This window comes from Mauremys reevesii, linkage group 1 (genome assembly GCF_016161935.1).
Source record: "Mauremys reevesii isolate NIE-2019 linkage group 1, ASM1616193v1, whole genome shotgun sequence".
Lineage (NCBI taxonomy): Eukaryota > Metazoa > Chordata > Testudines > Geoemydidae > Mauremys > Mauremys reevesii.
In genome coordinates, this window is record NC_052623.1 from 267,636,427 (window position 1) to 267,664,275 (window position 27,849).

General features: G+C 50.8%; 1 protein-coding gene across 2 annotated transcripts; it reads right to left on the bottom strand.

The window, feature by feature from the left end:
* Positions 1-1,324: 1,324 nt before the first annotated feature.
* PLA2G6 (phospholipase A2 group VI) lies at positions 1,325-27,119 on the bottom strand. Of its 2 annotated transcripts, none has more exons than XM_039503082.1 (17): positions 26,916-27,119; positions 21,870-22,113; positions 21,353-21,568; positions 19,890-20,070; positions 17,530-17,717; positions 16,279-16,375; positions 14,841-15,023; positions 14,363-14,471; positions 13,805-13,966; positions 11,645-11,735; positions 9,341-9,504; positions 8,610-8,760; positions 8,289-8,425; positions 6,462-6,616; positions 5,593-5,760; positions 2,754-2,827; positions 1,325-2,518 (listed from the first exon to the last, which is right to left on the bottom strand). In XM_039503082.1, the coding sequence occupies exons 2-17, from the start codon at positions 22,076-22,078 to the stop codon at positions 2,374-2,376; spliced, it is 2,430 nt and encodes an 809-aa protein (XP_039359016.1). In that variant the 5' UTR covers positions 22,079-22,113; positions 26,916-27,119; the 3' UTR covers positions 1,325-2,373. The 2 variants fall into 2 exon arrangements, with proteins under 2 accessions (XP_039359016.1, XP_039359023.1); XM_039503089.1 differs by lacking the exon at positions 26,916-27,119 and adding an exon at positions 26,262-26,389.
* Positions 27,120-27,849: the final 730 nt, after the last annotated feature.

The following is a 27,849-nucleotide window of genomic DNA, read 5'->3' on the forward strand; positions in this document are numbered from 1 at the left end:
CTATAATTGAACACAAGTGCTGTGTGATAGGGGAGCAATGAGCTAAGGTAAAACTGCTAAACTGGGGTACACTCTTCCCTTGGGAACGGAGAGCCTGGGATTTCTGGGGGTATCCAGTGATAAGGGGCTGGACACCACCACAGGAGGACACTCTGAAGGCTAGAGGCTGGGTTGCCTTTATAGTCAACCTGCAGGGCAAAGGCAGGGCCCATACAGCCCAGAGGAGAGCGCCTGAGTGGCTGCCCGGCTGGTTGTGTTAGGGAACTAACACCTAGCTGGCACAGGCAAAGACTCCCCACATAGGAAGCTACTGGCAACAGCCCTGCGTGCCCCAAGAAGAGTCACAACCACATCCCTTCCCAACTCTTAGGGAAACAGAATTTGCTCAACCTGCATCACCAAGCCCCACTAGTGGGCTTCTTTTAACTCCCTCATGCATGCAACCTGGTCTGGTTGGCATCCCTACTCCAGGACACCACACCTCTGCCCACAACATATCAAACAGGCCCCAGGCCAGCACAGTTCTCCAAGGTGGGGGAAGCCCCTCTCTTTACAGGTGCTAATCTTTTGGATGAGATGCAACAGAATAAACACCCTGATGCCTCATGATCATTAGATTCCAATGCACTTTGGTGTATCCTCTGTTCTCCTGACCCAGTTCCAACTGGGTTGTTACAGACTGCTTGCCCAAAACACCCGCACAGCTGTCTGATGTTGCTGTGCATTGTTAAACAGCCATTACATTCCACCCGAGAAGAGGCTGCACTTCACTTGTGACTGATCCCTTCATGCAGATAGAGGGCAGGATTCTGCTCATACACACATTGGTGTAAATCAAGAATGACTTCACTGCAATCGGTGGAATTACACTGGTGTACGTGGGATTAGAATCAGACCCAAAGCCCTTTGGGATCTTGCAGGATAGAAGACACTACAGAAATACAAAGATTATGATGATCAAATGGACTTCAAACCTCCCTTTATTTCACACCTTGTAAGTTTCACACTGAACCCTCTCTTTGCAACACCACCACACTTGGTTAGTTTGTTTTGAGGCAAAAATGTTGTGAGATTTAAAAAACAGAGCGCAGGAAAGTGGGAAATGACTTGACGAACCGTGAACTCCAAACAGTTCCCACAGGCAAATAAATTCGCCTCTATCGAAAACTAAACAAAATGCAGAACCAGTGAGTGCCTTTTAAGAGTGCACTGGAATTCCCACCACAGGAGGAAGAGCTGGGGAGGGGGAGAATGAAATAGCGGAAATCCATCTAATCCCAGGGGTCGGATTCCTCAGTGGGAAATGATCACAGAGAATACAGCATTTAAATCATAGTTATCTTTTTATTCTGTGTTATCAGCCAATAAATGGCCCCCAATAAATTTGGTTTAATCTTTGTTCCATGGCTGAAGCAAGAATTTTGCTCCTCATCACGTGACCCCAGGGGAGGGAGGGGGAGGGGCTTCCACTTCTCAGCCCATGAGTGAGGACTATCAGCACAGGCCAGGCAGCAGGAAACATTCATGGGAAACCCGGAAGCCTCATCCCCTTCCCCCCAGGTCTGCTTACACCACCCTAGTGGCCAGAAGCTGTTGGGAACTGGGAGGGACACTGGAAGGAGAGATGGGAAGAGCCACTGAGTGGGGAAAAAAGGGCACTGAAGCAATAGAAAGGGGAGCAGTCACAGGCTATAACAGATCAAGGGAAGATCTTCCCGCATCCCTCACTCCAAGGCTGATAATGGATCACAAAAGAACAATCACAATACTTTGGATCCAAAACTACTGCAGGGACTTTACCCTCTTCCTGGCCCCTTCTCCGCCCAGACCACATGGGGTATCAACTCCAGTTCCCCGCACACACGCTAGCAAGAGTGGATAAACTAGTCCTCAAAAGTTTCTCTTTGCCTCACTTTCAATGTGCTATCCAGGGTGGGAAGGGCCAGCACCACAGATATTCTAGGGGAAGGGAGATCTGTTCCCAAGGTTACCTTACAGAAGGTCTGGCTCAGGCGGTGGGAAGCAGTGTGAGGTCTGCCCTTGCTCTGTCAGAGAGATTCAGGGCAGGGTGATTTAGGGAACACGCCCATAACTGGGGGAGTACCAGAGACTGCTCTCTGAGTACAGGGGACTCAGGCCTCCATACCAGTTGTAAATTCCCAGCTGCCACCACATGTGTGTGTGGGGGAGGGGGGGGGAAATACTGCTTCATATTAAGTATCTCTGATCCCTGAATTCTTCTCCCCAACGTCTCGGTCTGACGGCAAGGACAACCCCTAGTCCAGCCCTTCTACAAAGGCTGTTGCTCGTTGCCCACTTCCTAAGTCACTACTGTCGGGATTGGGCACTGGTGCCTTCGAGTCTTCCAGAGAGTCATCGGGTGAGGAGCTCCTGCACCAGCTGCTTGAACTGCTCCTGCTGTTGGCAGATGTAGAGCTGAGTATCCCAGAGTGCGTTCACTAGGATCGCATCATTCACCTCATCCAGCATCACGTCAGAGTGCAGCTGTGGGCTGAACCTGTGGATATCGAGATGTCACCAGATGGGACTGGGGAAGACGGGGGCAGCAACACAAGAAGGGACAGGCAGGGATGGAGACAAGCATCAAATGCAGCACCACATGATGCCTGGGGATGGGGACACATGCCACACTCCGGTCTTGAGAGAGGGGGAGAACACTGGGAAGAGAGAAGACCAAACAGATGGCCCAACCCCGAGAGAGGGGAAGGGCACCAGCCAAGAAAAGCTCATACCGGAAATAGTGGGTGTCTGTCATCTCACACCAAGCCCTGGCACGGTCCACGGCCGGGCCATCCGCATCAGTGCACTGCAGGGGGAAACATGCCCACTCTTAGGTCACAAAATCAACCTAAACGCTTGTAACCCTCTGCTTGTAAAGTCAGGCTCCCTTGGCACTGAGTCCCACTGAACAGGCCTCCAAGGGAGAGAAAACTACATTTTGGAAACTTACCCACCAAATGATGTAGGGGAGCTTTTCTACTGGCCCTGCTGCAGCTCCCCATGGGGCTGAGCTCACTCTTTTAATCCTTTTGGTGTCCCAGGCCTCCACAGTTTTGTGTGCAGACAAAAGTGCAAAAAAGGGGCCTTGGCGGTGATTCTAGTTTGGGGCTCTGGGTTCTGAGCCGTGAAATCTCTCGGATTCTGTTTATAACCTGGCTTCTGCTCCAGGAACACGATGCCAGCAGGGGATGCATTCACTACGAGCCCTGTGAGTTATGCTGGGGCAGCTTTCAAATGAGACCTGAATGCAGAGCTCATGGCAAATACAAACTCCATGGAGGTTTTCTGGTCTGTAGGTATAAGGCTGAGAAGAGCCAAGGACGGGTCAAAGTTAAGGTTATTTGGGGAACCTTAACTCCAAATTTTCCTTTCAAGAATTGTTTTTGTGAACAAAAATATTCCGAGCTTCTTTTTGTTTAAAGTGTGTGTGTGTGTGTGTGTGTGTGTGTGAGTGAGAGAGTGAGTGAGAGACATATCCAATCTTCTCTCTACTATAATAGTTTTTATTCAGGAATTTCCTTAATTTGTTTATGTTGATGAATGATCATGATGGAAATACAGAAGATTTTTCTAAAAGCAAAATACCCCGTTTTTCAGGGCTTAGTTTTTAAACCAGGCCTCCAATTCTCCACCTGGAATTTTGCACCCATAAGTAAATTGTACCCATTTTTGCATGCGCAAAATTGTGGAGCCCAATTTGAAAATTAGGTCCTCTGTGTCCCATCACTTGGAGAGGCTAACCTGGTGAACCACAAACTTTCTAACACAAGATCACCTCTGCCAAGAGACAGTACATATAAAATTTCTGGCAGAAAGCAGCTTGTTTGACAAGGTTATGGTGGCTGGTGTCAAAAAAATCAGGTTTATAAAGGAGTGTTTTATACTCTCTCAGCTATAGTGTCATTAACACAGCTCCATAACCCATCACACAAACGCACCTCAGGATTAATTGAGACTGTGTTTGATACTTACACTATTCTGCCCCCTGCTGGTTATCCTGCCTTCTCATTCGCTCCCAGAGATAATCCACCTAATCCCTTTGCAAATCTACATGTATTTGAAGGATACAAGTGCCAAATAGGAAGAAGAATTCTTTAGGCTGGGCCACCTCAGACCATCTCACCCCTAACATTCCGGCTTTCCTGTGACCCCCCTCAATGCCAACTGACAGGGGAGCACCCATACTGTAACTCCCATAAGGCCTGACATACTCATTGCCCCAGCACACTGTGATAATATGTATGTAAAAGGTGTCATGAAAGGTATCATATGTAAACTGGTGACAAGCAGGTCCCGAAAGTCACCACATGATGTATGTATGGGGTGTAAAAGAGTTTAGACACGTGCTGGAAATATTAGCTTGAAATGTGTTTGGGCAGCAGTGTATAAACTCGGCCTGCCTTAGACACCGGAATATGCATTTACCCACGTTACAAGCTCGGTTACAGGCAGAAGACAATGCAAGTATCTTTACATATAAGGTAAACAAAGCCATCAAGCTAAACAAGTGAGGAGAAGATCATTTAACAATCACGGTAGGGGACAGAAACCCCAGGAAGCCTTCCTGGCTCTCAAGGCAGAGACAATAGACTTTGGGTAATATAAGGGGAGCAAAGAGACCTTTTCAGTGATCCATCTCTGAGGGGACCTAGGGTACAGCACCCTTCGAAGCTGTAAAAGTTGGGTCCCATAGTGTGGAGGGTGAGGGAAGCTGGAAGCTTGATGTAAGAAAGAAAATGGCGTAGGCAAAGATTGCAACTTGCATGGGGTTTTTTTTGTTTGGAACCACCCATCTCTTTCTTTTGCTTTGTATCACTTCTTGTTTTATTAAAAAAACATCTCAGCGCTGTGTGTATTAAAGAGAGTTGTGAGTCTTCAGCTAATCTAACAGGCCGATGTGTGCTCTGTCCCCATGGAAGGAGCGAATTTAGTAATGCCTGAGAGTGTCCAGTGAGAGGGGCTGGACACTGCAGGGAGATGGCTCTGGGGAACTCGGGTTCACTGACTGTTAACTGTAAAGCAAGGCTTTGACTGAGAGAGTTTAAATGAGTTTGCTGGTCAGGCAGGTGTGTCAGGGAGCTGACGCACACAGGGCTAAGCAGCAGCAAAGCTCTCGCTCTTGCTAAGGCAGAGGGGTAACGCAGTGGCTCACAGCTCTGGGTACCACGGGCACGGTGTAACAATTCCCATGTCACTACTCAACCCACTTTCTAAAGCATGAGAGAAGTTTTTGCTGCAGCAATTTGGATTCTCCAAAGTTTAGAGAACCAGGGATTTAAGGAGGCTCTAAGAGGAGGAATGATGGCAGCTGGGATAGGAAGTGATTGTAGACACCTTGCTAGGGAGTAAGACCCTCGTTATTGAGCTCTGTAGGTTGGGGAGTGGTTCATGGAACTCTCTGAATAGATGTCACAGGTGATCCCCATATCCTCGCTGGACTTTAAAGGGTAACAGCCTGGGGTAAGTCCCAACTGAGCATCTTTAGCGATTTAGCATAAAAAACCACCTCAGGTGTCCCCCTCTGCGCCACTCCACAGCTTCATCCCATCCAGCCCACCCCCCATTACTCACACAATCCACCACCATCTTGCCCAGCTCTTTGGCCCCAAAGACAGTCTTGGCCAGCTCCCAGGGGTTGGAGGGGCGGAAGACATCCACGGAGCTCACCGGGACCTGCGGAGGCCTCCCCGTCCCAAGGGAGACCACCATTCCCAATTTCCGCACCTGCTGGCTCTGCCCCTTTGGAGGATGGAGAAACAACATTTTGTTAGCGTGAATCCACAGTATTACCCCCGAAAAATACACAAACAGGATGTGGGGGAAGGGGGGATTCATAAGTTGTCTGCATTTCATTGCCCAGATCCTTGAGCTGATAATACTGGGGACCTGTATGGCTCAAGAGATTGAGGATTACATAAAATCACCCCACATTCCCCACCCTCCTGCCCAGTAACTTAGATACATGCCTCGCCCATCCTGAACCAGAACCTTTCATTTCCCCTCCCCCCGACCCAAGTCTTCACTGCCAATCCAGCCCCATGTCAGAAGTGACTGACAGTCATCAACCTCTTTTGAACGTCCCATGTGGCAATAACTGGGGGGAATCTGGGCTTTGTGACTAGAGCCCAGCCGTCAGCATCACACAAAAAGCCATCGCCACATTAGCATGAACTGGCCCTATCTGTTGCTTCCTACGAGAGGCTAACAACTGAAGGAGCCACAGACAGAATGAGCTGATCCTCCTCCAACAGCCAGGTTGGAGCATTCTGCTGGGGAGATCCGGGGAGCTTTCAGTGCCGTTGTTTAGGATGCACTACCTGGTTGGTGGCCACCAGTAAGCCCCCTTCCCAGGGAGGAGTCATTTACAACCAAACCCCATTGTAACATCATGCCAGAGAAATCCTCCAGGTAGTAATTAAAGCCCTAGGATTTACCCTCACCTTCTGGCTTAGGGACTTGTTGTACTCATGGATCTCTGTCATGGCATCCAGGGTGGGGTTATTGGCCAGCAGCCCACCATCCAAGAAACGCCCGATTGGTCGGAAGTATGTTGGGGCGGCACCACTGCAGCGGGCAGCCCGCCACACAAGCTGGTCTGTGAAAACATGAGACAGTGCATAGGACTGACTGACTTCTTGTGTCACCGTGGACAGACAGACACACTGCTGAATGGTGAGGCAAGACAGCAGATTTTGGGAGGAGGGGAAAGGGGAGAGATCTGTAATTTCAGAGGCCCCCTCCGCCAGCTAGCTCTGCCCTTTTTCTTTATAACACTGTGTGCTTTGGCTGGATTCACTGGAGAATAATTGCTTATGTAAATCAGTGGTCTCCAAAGTGGGGTGCGCGCATCCCAGAGGGTGCGCAAGAGGATCCTTGGGGGTGCATGGCAGGAGGAGGGGTCCGAGCGGCTTTGTTTTCTTTTCTTTTTTTTTTTTTACTTCGGCAGTTCGGGCAGGAGTCTGAGGGTTGTTTTTTTTTGCTTCAGTGCAGCAGTGGGTGCGTGCTCAAAATTTTTTTTTACTGATAAGGGTGTGCGATCAAAAAAGTTTGGAGACCACTGGTGTAAATGATGGCCCTGAAATATCCTCCCACCCATCTCACCCCCCCACCACCAGCACTCAAGCCTCCTTTAAAGATACTGGGCCAAATTCATCCCTGCTGGGACTCCGTTGAAGCCAGCAGAGTTACGTCAGGGATGAGTTTGCCCATGGTATGTAATAGATCCATTCAGTAGCCCAGGAGGGAGGGAGACATCCCTTTGGAACCCATCCCCATAGACAGAGGCAACGCATAACTGGGGTGGGCCACAACTGAAAGGTTCTGGTGGGGGGAAGCACATGACCGCCCCACGCAGCACCTCTGGATCTACAAGCTGTTTCTAAACGGAAGGCAGGGCAAGCCCCACTGCTGTGCGAGGGGTGCAGTTTCCCCTGGGCAGAGCCCTGCTATAAGAGCTGGAGAGTGGCCTCTGCCCTGGGAACAGGCCTGGAGCGTTCGGCACAGGGCAGTCTGCAAAGCAGGCATGGGGAAGCGCTGGGACTCCAGTGGCAAGGAGGGAGAAACAGCCTCATGTAGTGGGGGAGGGGGGGGGGCAGGGAGGAAGGAGAGGCTCAGCCCACAGTCACACACTCTGCTGCTTCCTCCCTCCCTGCGCAGCACAAACATATGGTGAGTGTTGCCACCAGGGGAGTCTTTGCCTCCGCCCTGCTGGGTGTTCCCAAGAGACATGGGGCAGAGTCTGCAGCAGCCCCTCTGGATGTTGCTAAATGGAAGACAGAAATCTGGGGGGGGGGGGCACATGACCCCGCGTGCCCCCACCCCCACACATCGCCTCCGTACATAGATGCAGGAAGGTATGTTGTCTTGACCCCTTTCCAAAAATCTGGTGGCCCTTTTGCACCACTCTTCTCCCGCAGAGCCAGGGAGAGTGGCTGCTGAATTTGCAAAGTGGCAGAACATGTCCCCAGGTGGCTAGGCCAGCGTGCTACAGCTTATTGCTGCAGGAAAGCAGGAACAGTCAAGGCAGGACAGGTGAGAGGGGAGACTAAGAAACTTCCACTAGGACCAAGCTCTAAGGATTGTTAAAGTAGAGAATAACCCACTGCCGGGACATACCATTCTGCTCTTATGATGGGTAATCCACTATTGGGATGTACCATTCTTCACAGAGAAAGGGGAGGAGGGGCAAGAATCTTTCTCTCGCTGATAAGGTCCTCTTCTCTGCCAGTCACTTGGACCAGTGGACTCTGGTGCGTGAAAGCATTTACCTTCTGGCTTGGTGAGTGGTTTGAAGGGGTCTGTTGTCTTGACCTCAGGCTTGTTTTTCGTCGCTGGCGCTTTGTAATTCCGGAAGAGGTGGAGCTCAGCAGGTTGCCGGTCACACAGGGTCCCTGTTACTATGACCCTGTGGGAAATGAAATAAGAAACAAAGATTAGTGTTGAAACAAATCTGGTTAGGCATCATCAGCCTCTGAATCAACCTCTGCTTCCTGATCTGGTCCATGGCCTGGCTGAACGCCTCACCACGGAGCCTGCCAAAAAGAGGGGAGGGAACAATCTCAGCAAGTGCAGCCCCAGCTGTGACCCACTTGGGTTTCTGGACGTCTGTCATTTTGGTGTGCTCTCCAAATTCCCTCTTCAGGAACTCATCCAGGGGCTCTGACTCGTATGGTCGTGACCCTCGGAACACCTCATTCTTCATGCGGAAGTACAGGCAGCGCATGTAGTCCACCGGCTTCCCTGAGACACAGAACGGCATTAGCTGTAACCAGCAGTGGGAGGCAGACGGAAAAGCAGAACCAGCCAGACCCAGGGGATCAGAGCTCTAATTCCCCAGGGCATCACACAGCCCCTGCAGCGTCTACCTGGAGCGGGAGCCATGTGCCTAATCCTCTGCAGTAGGCTCAGTGTATGGGAAAGCCTCTGAGGGAGGAGGGCAAGTTCAGAGCTGACTCCTCAGGATTCTCCAGACAATAACAAAGAGCTAATGAATCTGGTCATAGACCCTTGGTGGGGAGAAGACCAGGAACACCTGGTTGCCAAAACATTGCCTGTTTGCTGTGTGATTTCCCAAATTCCAAACAGCAGGTCAGACCATTTCCCAGAGGAGCAAACACCGATCAGAGTTCTGGCGTTTGTTTGTTAATAAATCCCATTTCCCTTTCAGCTGGTAGCAACCTCCCAAAGTGATGGGCTCACAGAGCTGCACCCCCTGCCTTTCCTGCCTGCCCTGCTCTCCACACACTGAGGAACCATTCTGACCCAGGCTTAGCAATGGCAGTGCCTGTGGCTCAGTGCTGCCACCCCCGTCGTCCCTTACCATGTACAATAGCCAGTGCCAGGATCCCTCCTGTGCTGGTCCCTGCGATCCAGTCAAAGAGCTCCCTGATTGGCCGTCCAGCAGCCTTCTCAATAGCAATGAGAAGCTGGATGAGCACCAGGCCTCGGATCCCCCCTCCATCCAGACACAGGAGGCGATCGTACCTAGAGAGGCACCAAGAGAACAGGAAGATGGCGGCTAGGTTATGCATTAGAACATACGTATGCTCAGTGCAGCAGACAGGATTGACATTCCTCTATAAACTGGCCTCCTCAAGCACCCTGAACCCCCTCCCTGATGCCCCAACCTCTCTCCCAGTACCTCCCTGCAGCCCCTCAAGTGTCCCAGCTCTCCTCTCAATTGCTAAACCCTCCTGCAACCCCAAAAGCACCCAACTGATTTCTCAGCGGCCAAACCATCCTTAAACATCCTCTTTTCCCCTTCAGGTTCTAAAGCAGCCATCCACCACTATGACCAGCTCCCAGACCTCACCTATCACCAGTTTCCTGAACACTCTCTCTTCAGATACCGTCCACTGGGAAATCAGGGGGAGTTGCCCAGGCTAAACAAGGTCTTTCCACAAGGTGTGGGATATTGGATCTGAGATCAGCAGCCTCACATAGACAAAAGAAACAACACTGTGGAGAGCCGCCTTCCTGTCTCCAGATGTAGCACTGTCTTATATCCCAAAAGAACGCATCACTGCCCTGTCAACATTGTGAACAATTTCACGGCTGATCATTTTAGCAGAAACACCCAGCTAATGTGCCTTCCCCACAAACTCAAACATCTCTCAGGCACTAAAATCTCCATCTATCCCAGCCACCAAAACCTCTACCTTCCCCCTGAAACATCCCCCACAATGCAGTTACATGTTGCCATGACAAAGAAAAGACAGCAGCACCTTGGTAGAGAAAGGACTGATCTCCAGATGGTGTAAACTGGTGTCACCCCACCCACTTCAATGATCAGCAGTTATGTGCTGTTAGGGACAACAGTGCATTCTTGTAGGGCATGGGATGTCATCCTCTTCAATGGACCTATGCTGATTTACACCAGCTGAGAACCTGGCCCTTTACATTTAGATGCATTGTAAAATAGAGGGAATTTAATATTCAAATGAATTACACTGGGGGCCCAGCGTCTTAATCCCATTCCTATTTAATTCAACAATCCCTCCCCACCTCACACACTTACCAGAAGCTACCACACAATTCCCAGTCTGCCGCCCCAGAGTGCCATGGAAACCAGGGGCTTTGCTACAGAATTTAGGGCCAGCTCAATGCCAGAGTCCACGCACATCTCATAAGAACCAGGAGGAGGAGAAGGCCTTCAGCCCCTCAAGAATGACAGGGATCTGCTCCTCTCCTCTGAGAGGACTGGGCATGCAGTGTAACTTCTCCCGATGCCCTGAGTTATGGCTCCCAAGTTGGGCAGGGCACTGGTATAACCCATCCTCTTGGTGGGAGCTATTTCCCTTGAAGATAGGGATTCATTGATGAAGTCCTTCCTGCCGTGTGTGTTTAGTACAGGTTTTGGAACAAATGGGTATAGCTCCCAAGCCTTCCATTGCCCTTCCACCAGGCCCCACCGCAGCTGTGACTGTCGCCAGCCATTCAGATTCCTTCTCACCAGTACAGCTTGTTTTAATACAATATTCCTTTTGAAACAACAAAGCATATGCAGGACTGGACACTCCTTTGATTTGCTGAGGACAGTTTCCTTATTTCCCTCCCCCGCCCAGGACCCTGCTGCTTGCCCTCCAATCACACACCTTCCCCACCCCGGTGCACTGCAGCAAGAGTTTGTTCCACCAATACTCCCCCTGCACTCCATGCCATCTTTGTGCCTCCCCTCCTTACCCCACACAAGATGGATGCATAACATGCATCATGATGCTGCCAAACCGGTGCAGCAATTGGCACAGAGCTTTGCAGCCATCAAGTCGGTGTGTCAGGCTGAGCTAAAGCCTGCACTAGCTGCTCAACAGCATTAAATGGGTGATGGTGGGGGCAGAGGTGGCAGATTTTAATCGCCCAGGTTGGGTTCCATTAGGGGTGTAGGCCAATGTATGACTCTGGGCACTAGCATGGGGAGAGGGGTCACACATGGGTGTGCCGCACATGGGACTTTAGTCAATGATAACGACAGCAGAGAACCTCACACACGCATGCGCCCCCGCATGGAACTCTGGCTTGTTCCAGGAATGAGGGCGCCATGCATCATGGGAGGAGGAAAAAGTCACTCCCCCCGTCCCCGTATTCGAGCTGTGTAGTTGTCTCATGAGCTCCGCTCCTTGCTTACGTTCTCTTTGCATCGCTGGCAGAGTCCACAACATCCGGCGTCTTCAGCAAGTGGCCAAGTGCTGTGGAAATATGGATGATGCTCTCATAACCTAGAGAGGCACAGACAGACAGTGGGAGAGAGACACACATTTAGCGTCATAGACGGAGGAGAGGAAGATGCATGAACAGGGCCTTCACTTCACCTGGGGTGTGAATATTTCCTGTGGGGTCTCCTGCATCCCTAGAGCTCCCCCACTGCCCTCTAATCTTCTACCCTAACCCTCTAGTTCCCTTTCCCACCCTTCTGTCCCTTATCTCAAAGAGCTTGGTGGCAGAAAAGACCTTTCATGTCTGTCCCTTCCCTGCCAGGGCAGACCTGCTCCCTGCAGTACAATCTCCAGTGCTTCAACGTCCCAAACAATGAAGCTTCCACCACTTCCCTTGGGAGATTATTTTGCACTTACACAGACCTCACCATCAGGAAATACTTCATAACAGCCAGCCAAAGTTTTGCTGTTTTATCCAAGCGACATCTCCCTGCTATTTAGACCCTTCTAGCACTCCTGAGGGACAGATACTTGTCACATCGCCTCAAGTCACTATTTAGCAAAGTTATAGTTAGTGGGCTCTCTACTGCAACAAGCCAAGTCCTTACTCATCACTCTGCCTTCTCTATCCTGTCCCCCGGTAGCTGGTTACTGACACGGACACATTCCACCCCTCCAACAAAGGCCTTGCACCGTGTTATATCAACACTAAGAACTTCAAGTTCCCACCTCTATCAAACAAGTTCTTTGCCCCTCCTCCCTTGAGCAGACAAGCCACTGCATGCAGTGCCACCAATTCACCCCTTCCTTAGACTCCATGCCAAATAGGATCAGAAATCAAATCCTGGAGAGCAGGCAGCCAGAAAGCTTTCAAATAAAGATGCAGGGGAGCAGATGGACCACCAGAGTAAGACAGAGAGGAGGCAGGTCCCAGCAGCCGCAGGAAATGAGAAAGAAACCTAGATTTAATCCTGGGAGATAACCACACATGGAGGTCTGGGAGCCTCCTCATTACCCATCTGCAGCTGTATCCCAGGCCATAACCTGGGAGGGGACGGGGGGGCAATATGGCCCAGATGAGGTGCCAGCCTGTGAAACCAAACGGAAAACAGGGGAGGAGAAAAAAATACATTATTGCCAGCGGCTAGGAGGACGCAGTGGATCTTTGGAGGAATCTCCGCACTGGATGAGGTTTCTCAGCACACACTCAGGTCCCTGATAAAAACAGCCCTGTTCTGTCAATATATCAGAAGACTAATCCTGGAAGGACACACCCAGACCTCCACCACTCCTGAGAGAAGAGGGGAATTCAGCCCTGGATCTCCTTCCTTGTACTACTCCAGCAGTGGAACTCCTGGAGGTACGGACACACCTGCTGGGGTGACATGAATCTATTTTCTCTAGAGACACCATATAAGAATGGTGCTAAGCTTGGAGTGAGACTCCAAGGTGGCCATTTCTTCAGAGCAGCAGAATTACAGGTAAGTAATTCCTCCTTTTTTGTCCTTCTACCCACCCATTGCTCCATCCTACCAATGAGACCCTATCACTGGCTTAGAGAGAAGCCCCTCTGCTGGGGTGAGAAGGGAATTCATTTTCCACATTCATCTATACCTAGGCCTCAGCCTTTCCCTCCACTAGCTTTCAGCCTTCAGGATTTGGGCCCCAGACACACCCATGTCTCATTCGTCCCCACCTCTCCCCCACAGCCAGGATGCCCATCACCAAAGAATGAAAAACTCAAGACAAATTTCAGCTAAGCTTTCTTTTCTGCCTCTCCAGCTGAATGGAGGTGGGTGTCACAGCATATGGGGACGGACGGACATAGGTCCCAGATTTATTCCAAGGGTGTGTGGCCAGTCACCCAAAAATACTCCTCCTCGGGCTGGTGCACTACAGGAATGTATCCAAGAATCCAAACAGATCTATAGATGTTTTCCTGGGGGCAAATAAGAGAAGGGTAAACCTGATCCTGGGAAGAACGGGAGCAGGCTGACAGCTACTAAAGGCAATGAGAGCTGGGAGAGGGGACGGAGCCACAAAAGTGCAGGACAATCCAGAGAGAAGCGCTCAGAGAAGACTGTGAAGAGAGAGAAGGAGAGAGTGAGAGACAGGGCCAGGGAGGGCTTTACCTAAACTGTGGCCGTTGTTCCGTGGGAGCGGTGGTCTTTCCGGGGAGGTGGACAGCGGTGGTGATGCTGCGGATGCCATGTGGGGGGATTCGGGGCTAGGTGGGTGGCAGCGTTCCGTCCCTACCATTTGCAGCAGGCCTAAGAGCACCTTCCGGTTAGCACCTTGCGAGGTGCGGGAGTCGCACATATTAAAAAGAAAATCAATACACAAATCACAGGGCCATTCCATACACCCTAGCAAGTCAGTCCTGTGCGTACAGTAACTGAGGGATGAGAAGTGAGGTAGGGATCATACTTAGTGCATCCTTCCACAACCAGACTTTAGGGCTTGTGCTGTGTTGGGATCCCTCACCCTGCATTTCACAGCTGCTTTACAGGGCAGACGCTGCACACTCAGTGTGCTCGAGGACGGGGGGACTGCACTTTGGTGGTTCAGTTGCCCTGCCTCTCCCCATCGTGCCCCTGCAGCATCTGACAGCATGGCTTGGAGAGGGACAGTATCAGGCTTTCCACTTCTACCTCCTGCTCCCTTCTTCCCCTCTTCTGCGCAGGGCTTACCTTTGCTAGTCCTGGCGGCCACCAGCCCTGGGGTCTCTCCAAACTCATTGGGGATCTCAACATCTGCTCCAAACACAATGAGGGCCTTGATTGTCTCCAGGTGATCTTGCTGTAAGAGGGGAGAAATCTCTTGTCATAGGCAACACTCCCTTTATCCGCCTGCCACTGCCTACTTTGCTGGGCCCTTCGCTCTCACCCTTGGGTGCTCCTGCTAATTAAGAATATCCAGATGAATTCATCTCCTTCACATCACTTGAGGGCCAGGGCCTGTGATGTTCCTGGTGTGGGCACCAGCACAGCTGAACCGATTGAACCCAGCTAGAGGCATGGAGGAGTAGTTGTGCATACTAACCCCTCTCTCATAAAAAAGAATGGTGGGGCCTGCTCCAGGGTGTTCTTTTCATGCCCTGGCCTGGAAGAAAAGTTCTCCATCAAATCCCCTTGGAAGTGCAGAACCTGCAGCCTGGGAGAAACTCACCTTCATGGCCAGGTGCAGCGGGGTGTTGCCATCCTGCCCCTTAGCATTAGCGAGAGCCCCATGCGTCAGCAGCACCATGGCGCTGTCAAAGCGCCCCCGCTTGACCATGATGTGCAAAGCCATGTCTGCCGTCTTGCTGACAGAATTCACGTCACAGCCATACTCAATCAGCATCCGGGTCATCTGTGCCCCAAAGCCATAGGGAGAGAGGGAGAGAAGGCAACAAGGAAGCGTGATAGCTTCAGAGCAACAGCGTGGGTGGGCAAACTACCCTGTTCTTCCTTAGGTAGAACATGCCAGGCAGTGAGTGCTGGAGCAGCTGATGATAGCAGTGGGGAGAAGAAACAAAGACTAGCTTAGACAAGGCCTAACAGTTAAGTGTCAGCTACAAAGCCCTGGACATCTGTATTATGACAAGGAGGATCTTGTGAGGTTTCTCTAACACTTGATACTAAAACAGCTCTTCACTTTAATGACATGCTTCTGAGTGTCTCGCTTGTGTCTTACAACGAAACACAGGAATGGCGCCAAGCAGAGTCAGAGCTAAATGAAAAACGTGATCCCATTTGGGCTAAAATCCTTGGCACATCTGAGGGAAGATTCTGTGCAGATTTTGGCAAAATCCCCCTGTTCATTTCCACTGTCCCACCTTATGAGCCAGGCAGTTTCAAGCCTGTTTAGTACTTGACTGGGAGACATCTAAAGAGAACCTAGATGCTGGAGGAAGGAGTGCTGGTAATTCAACAAGAGGCACTCTCCTCACTAAATTATGCCTGAATCAGTGCCCTGGTATGGCATCAGGGGGGCATTATGCCAGCTTGCCTGGCATTTTTCACAAAAATTCAGGGTATTAGGCCAATTTCCTCTCTGGGTGATTATAACATGCCTAGCTAAAATTCCCCTGCAGTGAGAAGTTATTCTTCTGTTTCCTGCCTTAGAAACTGCTATATAATGTTGATGGCACAGAATGGCTGCCATGTTCCACCCCAGAGGTGGCCTTGTTTTAGAGGCAGCACTAGTACTCCATCAGAAAGACAGCGAAGGAGAGCAAGCTGGCAGTCCAATAACCATGGGTACCCAGTACCAGGATCTGCCCACTCCACTGTGAGGGTCCTCAACTCTCTCCCCGCACAGTGGATGACACTGATTCTCTCAACCAGTACCATGTGAAGCGGCCTGGGGAAAGAGGCTGCTCTACCTGAGAATCTGAGTTGTGGGTGACCAGCGACTGTCTTTTGGGTGGCCTGCTGGGTTACTGTTCTCTAAACGGAATCACACACGCAGCAACATGCAGGAAGGTGAATGTCTTCAGCTGGAGGAATTAACGGGGGGAACAGGGGAGCAGGATTTCAAATGAGAAGAAGTGATCCAGTGTGACTGCATGGCGCGCTGGCATGCCTCTCAGTTTGCCCCTCTGCCGGGCATCAGCTCTGCTTACCTCAGCGTTTTTGGCCCAGTGGAGCACAGCTGCTCCGTAGCGGGGGTCCTTGAACTGAACTTGATTGACATCCACTTCAAGAAGGGCCCGCACACACCTTCGGGAGGAAATGAGATGGAGGCATGGAAAAGGAACAGTCATGGATGGGGACAAAGACCCCAGCCTGCCAACAACACGCAGGTGTCGGCACATCCTTGAGAGCTCATGCTGGGGAACTGTGGGTTAACAGCCCTCTCTCCCTCCACCCCACCTGGGATGCTCTGTGACCTGGGCAGGCCCCTGAACAGCAAAGCATCCAGTGCTCCCTGCTCTTAGACAGAGGAGGGGCTAAGAGTCAACATGCTACTAGGGCCACACTAGCAGAGAGGACAGCAGGCACCGGGAGATGATACCTGGAATCCAGGCCATTGGATCATGCCCTGCTAGTGAGGCAAATGGACACTGGGAGGGAACAGAGCATTAGTGCTAGTGGGTGACATTCTAGGGCTGGCCCACCCCCAAAGGCAAACCCACAATGGTAGTGGGCACACAGGATCTGAGCATGTGGTGTCTTAAGCAGGGGCGGCTCTAGGCACCAGCGGGCCAAGCGCCGAGGCGGGGGCCTGGGGGGGTCATCCTTGGGGGTGGAGGCTGCCCGCCGGCAGCCCGTGCGGCGGCAGCCGGGCGGCCCGCGCGCGCGACCTGTCGCGCCCGCGCGCGCGCGCCCGGTCCGCGCCCCCCTCCGCTGCTGAGCCCCGGCGCGGCGGCGCAGCGCCGGTCCGCGCCGGCCCCGACCCTCGCCGGGGGCTGCGCGGAGCAGCTCGGCGGAAGCCCCGCCGCGCCCCCCCGCCCCGGCCGGAGCCGGAGAAGAGGGGACCGCGGGGGACTGGGGGGGGGGCGGCGGCGCCTGCTGCTGCTGGGGCAGCCTACTTTGTAGAGCCGCCCCTGGTCTTAAGAGTGCCTATTCTCAGAGAGGCAAGTGAGCACTAGGCAGGGGCATGCTAGCCAGGCATCAACCACGGAGTTCCATTCCAAGCAAGGCGAATGGGTACTAGGCGGAGTCTCAGCCAGCGAGCACGATCCTGCTGTCACTCCTATCCCAGCAAGATAGGCAAGCACTGGGAAAGGGCAGGCGAGTCTATGCTAGTCAGTGATGCCCTGACATGGTTCTCAGCAGGATAAGCAGGTACCCAGGGAGGAGCACATGGGCTCCAAGCCTGCAGGTGGGGCCCTTCCAGTGCTCCATTTCCAACAAGACAGGTGAACACTTACCCCTTCTGGGAGTACTTCACGGCAGTGTGAATGGGGTAGCCCAGCGTCCCCATGACATTGCACTTGGCATGGCATTTCAGTAGAGCCAGAACCACATCCTCTTTCCCCAGCTGGCAGGCTAGGTGCAGAGGCGTCTGCCCCTGATTGCTCAGATGGTTCAAGCCAACAGATGGCTTTTTGCCCAGGAGCTGAAAAGAAATTGAACAGCAAAATCTCTCTCTCTCCAGGCTCTGAGGACTGCTCCTGGGGACAGTATGTGACTCATCATAAATGGCATAGCTTGTCCCCATCCCCTTCCCTAGGACCACCCCACAAGTCCATCCTGGTGGTTATTTAAACTCTCCTTGTATGTCCAACTGGGAAGTTTATTACTCCACCTTGCGCTCTCCCCTTTGGCTCAAGCTTAGGTTAGAGCCTGAATCCAGATCCTGCTTAAAGTATAAATAAAATAGAAATGTTTTCAAGACTTTGGTTTTGGTAATGTCAAACAAAACAGTGTTGTCGGTTTGTTTGTTAAACTGACACACACGCACACACCCGCCACACACACACTCCGCAGGAAACCCAAACCCATCAGAGAGGCAGAAAGTGAATCTGGACAGTTTAATTTCCCTGTTCTTGCTGAATCAAAGAGTAAACAGCATCCTGGGGGAGGTCAATCCAGTTTCAAATCTCAGGGCAAACCCATTAAGCTGCTATTATAGTAACACGGAGAGGCTGCCCCGTTAAATCAGGATTGTTTTTAGGGCCCCTTAAAGGTCCAACACCCTAGATGTGGCAAGGCCTCCTCATCCCACCTTCCTTGTCACAAGTCAAGAAAACCCCCATGGTCTGTCCCAAAACTCTCTTGGACTCCTCCAAAGTCCAAGACCGACATCTAGAAAACTACCCAATCCAAAAGCCAAGAAGTAGGAGAAATGGTGAAGTGTTGCAAGGCTATCTGGCAATGGCCATAGAAATACCAACCCTGAAGCACCTTCTCTCACCCCACACAGATCACCATTGACCTGCCACAGAAAGAGAAAGCCAGGAGGAAGAAAACTCAGGTGGTGCTGGTCAGATCAGACCAGATGCGATCAGATACAGCCGGACTTGGCCCTGAGGAATTTCTACAAACCAAGGTCAGGGCTGTGAAGGAGGCAGAACTCTTCCCTCTCCTCTGTGACAGAGGCAGCAAAGTCAAGCCCAGCAGAACTTTCTGGACTGCAAATCGCACTGAGAACTCAGTCTGCCCCCACTCGACTCCAGAACCTCTTCTTGCAAAGAATCAGCCTCTTTTCCCAAAACCCACCGCAAAGTAACCACAGACCAGAAACACACACACCTCCACCCAAGGGTTTGGCCACCTATCACTCTGAACCCTGCCCTTCCTGGATGGTATAAGAATAGAGAACAGCCAGCAAAAAAAAGTCTCCAATGCCACCTGTCAGCTGGCAGTGTCCAGTCTCCTTCCCCATCAAGATTCAGGCCCGGGCACAATGCAGAGACAGCACTTGTCTATGGACAGCAGGCAGTCATCCCACAGAGCAACAACGGAAGCGCATCTGTAGCCCACAGGTCTATACTCAGACCAAATCCAGAGGGTAGTTATGGGCACCACCAAAACCTCAGGACCACAATCCTTAATCTTAGCCTGTGTAGACGCATTTTACTCACTAACCCTTCAGACCAGCAGGAAGGAACCACATTGACTCAGTCCATAAGGATCTAGATTGTCAAGCCTATCTGGCCAACGTACCATAGTAACTAAACAAGGACCCAGAGGAATCGTGGTTTGGTCTGACTCTGTCCACACACAGCTCTGACTGTCATGTCACCTGACTCAAGGGGAGGCAGGTTTAAGGACGGACTCCGCAGACTCTGAAGAATGAGGGGAATTGGTCAAGCTAGCCTTTGACTCTCAGTCACAATGAAAGGCCTTGAGAAACTTGGTTTGGTCTTCCCTTGCTATAGGCGCCACAGAAGCAAGAAAGGGAACTCTTGGCCTAAGGCCAGAAGTAGATGCAAATAAATATAGGTTTTTTTGATGCACTCGTTTTGCACCTCATCCTGTTTTACTCCTGTCCCAGAGCACTCTGGGCTTTAGAGTTCAGTCCTGGAGAACTCTGCAGTCACACAGACAGCAAAGTCCCTAAAGAGGGAGGAAATGGGGGGGGGGGGGCCCTGAGATCAAGCCAAAAATTTGCACCCTCCTGTCCTCCTGCAGCAGCAGATCTATTTGGCTTTTTCTCCTCCAAGTACAGAAAGCCTTGCGTCTATCTCCTCCAGACGTAGAGCACTGGGTTCTTTTCTTTCACCCCCACCCTGCAGTAGGAAGGGTACCCAGCAGCCAGCTGTAAAGCCCGCTGCTTCCCCCTCACCTTTATGATCTCAGGGTTACTCCCTCGGACAGCATAGTGAAAGACTGTCTCCCCGTTTTTGTCGGTGACATCCAGCCGGGCATGGCACTCCACCAGCTCACACAGACACTCCATGTTTCCCTTCCGGCAGGCGAGCTGCAGTGGGGTACAGCCATCCTCGCACTCTGTGCTGTTCACACAGCTGCAACACAAGAGAGTAAACAGGAGGGTCCCTGCCCTGAGAGAGGACACTCAGTACAACACTCTCCCAGAGGTTTGCGTCAGATTCCCATAATTACTGTGTTAGAACTAATTGTTTCATGTACTTGGTGTTTATGAAAGCAAGGGACAGAGCATGGGGAAGTGCTGTGCAAGCTTCCTCCACTCACATCCCTGCCAAAGCACTCATTCCTGCCATCCAGTGCCTCCTGCTATTCCAGTACTGGAATCACCACCTAGCACTGCTAACATTCCTTGCTCCTGATGTGCAGCATCCTCTGCTAGATTGTACCCAATGACCAAGAGGAGAAAGCTCCTGCATTAACCCCTCAGTCCCTGAGCTATCCAGGTCTTAATTCCCCTTGCCCACACTGAATGTTTTCCCAGATAAATGCTGAAAGGGAATGGAGCATCTAGGCCAAAGTGATTTCCAGCCCTTTATTATCCAGAAAGAGAATTCCTCTCTCTTCTTGTTGCTTATGTAACATGCCTGCACAGTGTACCACAACCTCCTCTAGTGGCTGGTCCACATAGATTATATAAAAGCCTTACTACTGCTACCAGCTAGTAGATTTACTCCTTCAGCTCAAATGCAGGAGGTTGGTGCTGAAGGTAATGAGCTCAAAGCTCACTAGCAATTCCCAAGGTGAGTGTTAGATTTATACCCTTCAATAATGGGCGAGCAGGTTTAAAACAAACAAAAGGAAGTATTTCTTCACATAACGCAGAGTCAACCTGTGGAACTCTTTCCCAGAGGATGTTGTGAAGGCCAAGACTATAACAGGGTTCAAAAAAGAACTAGATAAGTTCATGGAGGATAGGTCTATCAATGGCTGTTAGCCAAGATGGGCTGGGATGGTGTCCCTAACCTCTGTTTGCCAGAAGCTGGGAATGGGCAACAGGGGATAGATCACTTGATAAACCTGCTCTATTAATTCCCTCTGTGGCATCTGGCATTGGCCACTGTTGGAAGACAGGATACTGATCTAGATGGACCTTTGGTCTGACCCAGTATGGCTGTTCTTACGTAAGCAGTTATCACACCCATCATTTGACCAAGCTAGGCATTTAGGCCACTATCTGCCAATGTGAGGTCAACGGAAGTTGCAGGAGCCAAGCTCTTCCAACAAGCAACCTACTTTTATTTATTTAGGGGCTGGAATATGGATTTAGGTGCTTGACCTTGAAAGCATGGGCCTGAAGTGCACTCCTGCCCTGAGCTAACTCCTAGTGGTACTCCTTCAAGAGAGCTCCTCAGCCCTTGCCTTAGGATGCGATTGTGTTGGAAACTCCCCGGAAGCTCTGTCTCCACTGCCACATGCGCCAGGGACCAGTGGGGGTGGTTACGGAAACAGTCACTCAGTTGCTGGAGGACCTCCAGCTGCAGGGGTTGTGGCGAGCTCTCGTAGAAGGGGCGCAGCCGCCTGGCATACTGCTCAAAGCGCTCAATGGCATCCGTCTCATTGTCTAACTGGAAGAGCCTGGAGAAGAGTAAAGGGAATGAGAATGCAGCCCAGCTCCCCTCCATAGAGGCCAAAAGCCAACCCTCCCTAGCACCAGGAGACATATTGATTCTCCACACCCTAGTGCTAGGCATTTCTCCTCCTGCTTGCATTCACTCTTAAGGACTCCTCACCCAGTTGGGCATCCTGTCCCCAGTGACAGCACCTGCAGCCAGAAAGACGTTTCCATTCCCCATGCTGCCACTCTCCCTGTTCTCAGAAAATCTCCACTCCGGCTCCAGAACATAACCCGAAGAGGAAAGGGTCGTCTGTCACTCACCGAAAGGCGACCAGATGACTCTGGGGGTTCACCAGCAAGCAGTCCCAGGAGCGAGCGTTTTTGTTCTTGTATAGGATCACCCTATCATCCTCTCTCAGGCGTGTGAGAGCCACATACTCTGCCAGTGGCACCTCCTTCACCCGGTAAGGGTTTGAAAACAGATTGCTGTAACTGTTGATGGTGTTTACAAGTCGGCCAAAAAACTGCATCTTTTGGGGAAATCAACTGTCCGCTTCCCCTCACCCTGGAAGAAATCAGAGTCCAAATTTAGCCTAGGTCAGTACCTAAACCCACTGCCCACATCTGGCAAAGCCAAGAGACTTCCATTCAGTGACCTTAACCCCCAGCTTCCCACTCCCTACCCTCAACGCATTGCCTCAATACAAGTCCATTGATTCTTCATGTATTCCATGAGACAAGATATGCCATCCCTATCCTCCCTCAGAAAGGTGTGCAATGCGGGGTGAAGAGCTGGTCCCCACATATCAGCTGAACAGATTTCTAGCAGGCACTGCCTGGCCCTGAAATTTCAGCCTCAGTCAGGGTCAGGGTCCAATTGTGTTGGGTGCTGTACTGTGAGATGGGCCTTGCTCCAAAGAGCTTACCATCTACACAGACAAGGAGTGGGAGAAAGGCCAGGCCTATTACCTCCATTTTACAGATGGGGAACTGAGCTGCAGACAAGTTAAAGTGACTTGCCCAAGGTCACACAGGGTGTCTGCGTCAGAGCCAGGAATCAAATCCAGATCTCCTGAGTCCCAATCCAGTTCCTTAGACATAATACAACCATAAAAGGAGTTGAAGCTCTTAGCTAAGTCCTCAGCCATCCCTTGCAAACTACAGCCATGATTTTGCCTTATTCACATTACCTCACTGACATCACTTGTCACCTCCCTCAACCTCCATACTAAGACCTCAATCCTGAAAACATAAGGGCTTAACTTTACTACCAGTGGAACTAGTCATGGCAGTAAAGTGTTTGCTATCAGAGCCTAAACATTACCTTGGACCACATAGAGTGGTATGAAACAGATGTTTGGAGTACAAAATTAGTGTTGTGTGGAAGTAGATGGCCATGGGCATGGCCTAGATTTGAAGTTGACGGTTATGTTGAAGTGTGTCCTGTTGTATGATTGTTAATGAAGAGAATTATTTGTTTTTTTAAGTGCAAGCTGTTTGTACAGCGTTCATCATTTTGGGAAGTTATTGTCTGACGCCTGTAGTAGACTTACTTTAGGTGACGAAATGAGGAAGCCTGTCTGCTAATGTGTTGTAACAGCTGCTTGTGGATGGAGCTAAACGTTGCATATTTTGCGCAGAGGAGGAAGTTGGAAGAGGCAAATACATCATATTGAGGGTAAGGCAGAGGAGAGAAGCTGAAATCATGGCTGTAGGTCACATGAGATGGCTGAAGACTTAACTAGGGATTGGCTGGCTTTTTTATGGTTATATTTGTGGAAATCACTTGAACAACCTTAACTGTTTTTTAAGGAAGTTGCCAGGTTTTTAAAGTCTACATGAATGCTGATTGTCCTACAGACAGCTGTCCACCTTGATACATCCCCTTCCAGAGCTCTGATGCCCACGAACCATCCTGAGTCAGTTGCCCCGGTGGCCCCCACAGCTGCAGTCCACCATAACCATGTTCCCCATTCTCTCCACGCATGGCCCAGCTACTCTCCCTGCTATACCTAGCCTTGCTCCTCTGCCCACAGCCCTGATTATAAAACATCCTTGGTCCCCACCAAGCTCCCCACTCTTCCACCACATGCCGCTTTGAAATATTGGTATGTACTGACATGGGCACATAGTGTCTGTTAAATCTTTAATTTAAATCTCTGCAGTCGGGAGGAGAAAGAGTAAGTATGGATCTATTAAGACAGTACATTACGTGGACAAAAGTTTCTTCTGTAAGTAAACTTAGGCCAGGTCTACATTACAGATCTGTGTCTAACAACTTCGCTCAGGGATGCAAAAAATCCACAGCCCCGAGCGACACTATACCAACCTAACCCCCCCGTGTAGACAGAGCTGTATCAGCAGGGGAGATTGTCCCACCAACATAGCTACTGCCTCTCAGGGAGCTGGATTAACGCCACTGAGATAAGCTCTCCCAGAGCATCTTCACTAAAGCACTGCAGCTGCACTGCTGTAGATGAAGATGAGCCCTTATTTTTTTCTTTCCAGATCCTGCTTCCTCACACATCCACTTGAAGAGAACTGAGGCGTGCTCCTTACTGAAGGGAGACTGAAACACTCCTCTCCTGTGTGCAGCATTCAATCTGATCACAAATCGGTATCAGGAATATAGCACTTAGAAGAGGTATGAGTCAGGCTCTAAGTAGCAGCCTTCCAGCTCAACCAATGGTCTGCATGTGAGGAACAGATGCTGCAGTAGCTGCTAGACTCCAGCAGAAGGGGTGTTAAGTCCTTCAGGAATTCAGCAAGGACATAGCCTAAGAACTGAATCTGGTCTGCTTAGATTGCCTCTAAACTGAAAGGAATGGCCGGCCGGCCACCCACCCACCCTCAATCTTGAGGATTTCCTAAAAGACTTTGCCCTGACAATGAAACAATGGCCTCTCTTCACATCCACTGTGTGCAGCCAAGCTAAACCCAGAAGGTCACAGGGTTTAGGAATAATATTGGCATAGAAACTACCTGATTTAAATAAAAATCAGACCACACCACAAGAGTTTGGGAGGCTGGTTTAGGACTACTTCATCCTTCTGAAAATTTGTATAAGGATGCCATCAAAGCCTGCAGTTCTGTAACTGTCACAGATATTATAGCCATACAATGATAGATGCAAGAAAAATCAGTTTCTGTGAGGCTCTAAAAGGACCTTAGAAGGATAGAGTTCAATCTCATGAATTTTCAAGTTATGATCTGAACATGCAGATTCATCAACTCTTTAATATACTGTTCCCTAAAGGATGACAAGGGACCAAGACGGGTTGCACTGGCATGTGGAAAGCAGAGAAAACAGCCAAGTGAATTTTGTTTACATCCCAGGAGAACCTTAAATCAATCCAGGGCAAAACCAGTTCTAAAATAATTGGCAAAGGGACAAGATTGGAGTTTCACAGGCCCCTTCTTCTCAGACAAAAAGCATTCTGGATCAGAGGAGGCCTTATCTCTCTTGCATTATACAAACTGTAGCTATCCACTGCGTAATTTGTCAGGGAACCCTGACATCTTCCTCCATCTACCAAAGCAGAGAGATGGCTCAGACACAGGTTTGATACAGGAGTGGGTGGGTGACATTCTGTGGCCTGCATTGTGCAGGAGGTCAGACTAGATGATCATAATGGTCCCTTCTGACCTTAAAGTCTATGATTCTAACTGAATGGTCAGAAAAAATCCAAACCTAAAAGCAAGAAAAAAGACCAACTAGTTTCTACTATGTATATAATTTAGACTAAAAACATCTTAGCCCCAATACTAATGCCAGCTCAGGGAGAAGACTGGGTCCCACAACCTCACAAGATGGCAGAACAGCTGAAGGGAGTGATGGAGGATTTTATGCCCTTGGTTGGAGAATGTCCAGAGCAGGTGGAATTGATAGAGTGCTTACAGCAGGGTAGCCCATCTACACTAGGGTTTCTAACATGGATGGAGCTGAACTGGTGTTAGCAATGAAGGGACATATTTAAAAACTTTCTTAGTGTAGGCAGGGCCCCAGATGTCTGCTGTAACCATTAGACAATGGTCATCCCTTTCCAGCAAGAGGGGGAAGTTAGCCAGGTGAGTTCAGATACTGAACAGCTCCTATGCACATAACTTTTTGTGGAAACCTAACAGCCTAAAAACAGGATCTACAAAACAAATAGCAGGACAAGGGAAATTTGACACAGGGTATCTAACAGAGCATTTCACCACACTCTCAAAAGAAATCTCAGACAAACCCCAGCCACTTCCAAGCTAGGGGAAAACCAGAGACAGAGGGGAAGCAGGGGAATTTCTGCTAGTTAGAGATCTCTTTTTTGGATTCACTTCTAGAAAAGAGAGGAAAAAAGCTGATTGGAGAGAAGGAAACAGAGCATAAGCACAAGATAAACAACCTGCACAAGTATCAGAGGGAGAGGGGTAGCCGTGTTAGTCTGGATCTGTAAAAGCAACAAAGAATCCTGTGGCACCTTATAGACTAACAGACGTTTTGCAGCATGAGCTTTCGTGGGTGAATACCCACTTCTTCGGATATTTCTTGCATCCGAAGAAGTGGGTATTCACCCACGAAAGCTCATGCTGCAAAACGTCTGTTAGTCTATAAGGAGCCACCGGAACCAGCACAAGGTGGTCTATCTTTTATCCCCACCCATCCAAAAAAAGAGATAGGAAATGAATTATATGCAAAAAGAGGAACAGAAAACCAGTTCAACACACACACACCAAAGAGGAAAGCAAACATGAAGCTGGGGCTCTTTTGTTCCTTTACTAACAGCTGACTTCCCTCTAGTCTCTGTCATTCATTTCCAGGAAGGGCATGTGGGGTTTTCGCTGTGCCCCAAAGACACCCACTGGCCTCGCTGCAGTTTGATCCCTTGTGTCGAGGCCCTGCACCATCCCTCCAGCCGAGGCTGAAAATCCCCCTTCCCAGGGCCACTCGGCCCCACGCCTGCCCCGGGCGGAGCGGGCTCAGCGCTTCATTCCCCTCCGCCGGGCAGGGAAGGAAGGTGGCAGCACCACGCGGGGCTCTGTGGGGTCGTGCCACGGGCTGGGGTGGGGAGCCGCCCGCCTGGCCGTGCCGGCCCCGGAGCACCAGCGCCCGGGGGGTGCAGTGGGAACGGGGCGGGGGCGCTGAGCCCAGCTCCCTGCACGGCAGCACTGACTGGGCGCCCCCGCTCCCGGCAGGGTCTGGCGGGCGCGCGCCCCCCGCCCGCGGAACCGACGGACCTCGAGCCCGGACCGCCCGCGTGCTCGGGCGGCTGCTGCGGCCGCCACCACCCACCCCACTGCACCCCGGGCCCCCACAATCCTTAGCGGGAAGCCCAGGTCCAGGCCCGTGCCCCTCCCCCAGGTTCACTTATCGCCCGAGTCACTCACCCACTGCTCGCCGCTACCAAAAAGGACTGCAACGTCACGTGATCCCCTCTTCGCCAACCACAGCGCTCGCTCCTTCACTCTCCTGCCCCGCCCCGCCCCCTGGCCAATCACAGGCGCCTTCCGATCTGGGCGGGTGAGAGGGCAGGACCTGGAGCCCGGATGACTTTTGTTTTTGAACGCCCTGTCAGAGTAGTGTAGTTCCGCCGGCGGCCATGTTTGAGCGGGGCGGAAGTAAAGGCAAAGACTGATGGTAGCGTGACTGGCATCTTTGTGAGGGGCAAAGGACTTCCTCTCACACACACACACCATTAAAGAGACAGTGACCTGAAAACGTTTCCCCATTTCCACTGAGCCGTCATGACTCTCCCGTTCAGTGGCAGGGGGAGGGCTCTAGATTCTGTGCTGTGGGGAGACCAACCTCCTGCTCCAGGCCACACATGATTTCTCTGATGGAACAAGAGTCGCTGCATGGCTCTGGGGGTTGCACAGCACCCCCGGCCCTGCACCTCATTTGCAAAACATCCTGGACAAAATTAAAATTTCCCTTTCCCGTTCCAGCCCAGCTCAAAGCATGAGACCAGCCTCGTGGCCGGTCTCATGCTTCGAGCTGGGCGGGGACGGAAAAGGACGTTCTCCCCGGGACGTTCTGCAAATCTGATTTTTATTTCCCTACATTTTTCTGTGAAAATGTTTCAGTTTTGGGTAAAAAAAGTCCAGTGTCAGAAAATGTTTCCATCTTAAAACACCCAGAACCTGAAAAACGAACCTTCCTACCACAGACAGACCTTTTTACTGAACGTCTTTCAGGTTTTGTATTTTGTCAACCACAATTAAAATGCTCGTGCTGAGCCAAAAGCCCCTGCTCTTTAAAAAAAAAAAGGTGTGGGGGGGTAACTAAAATATTTCAATTACATTTCCTAAAGTCATAGATTTT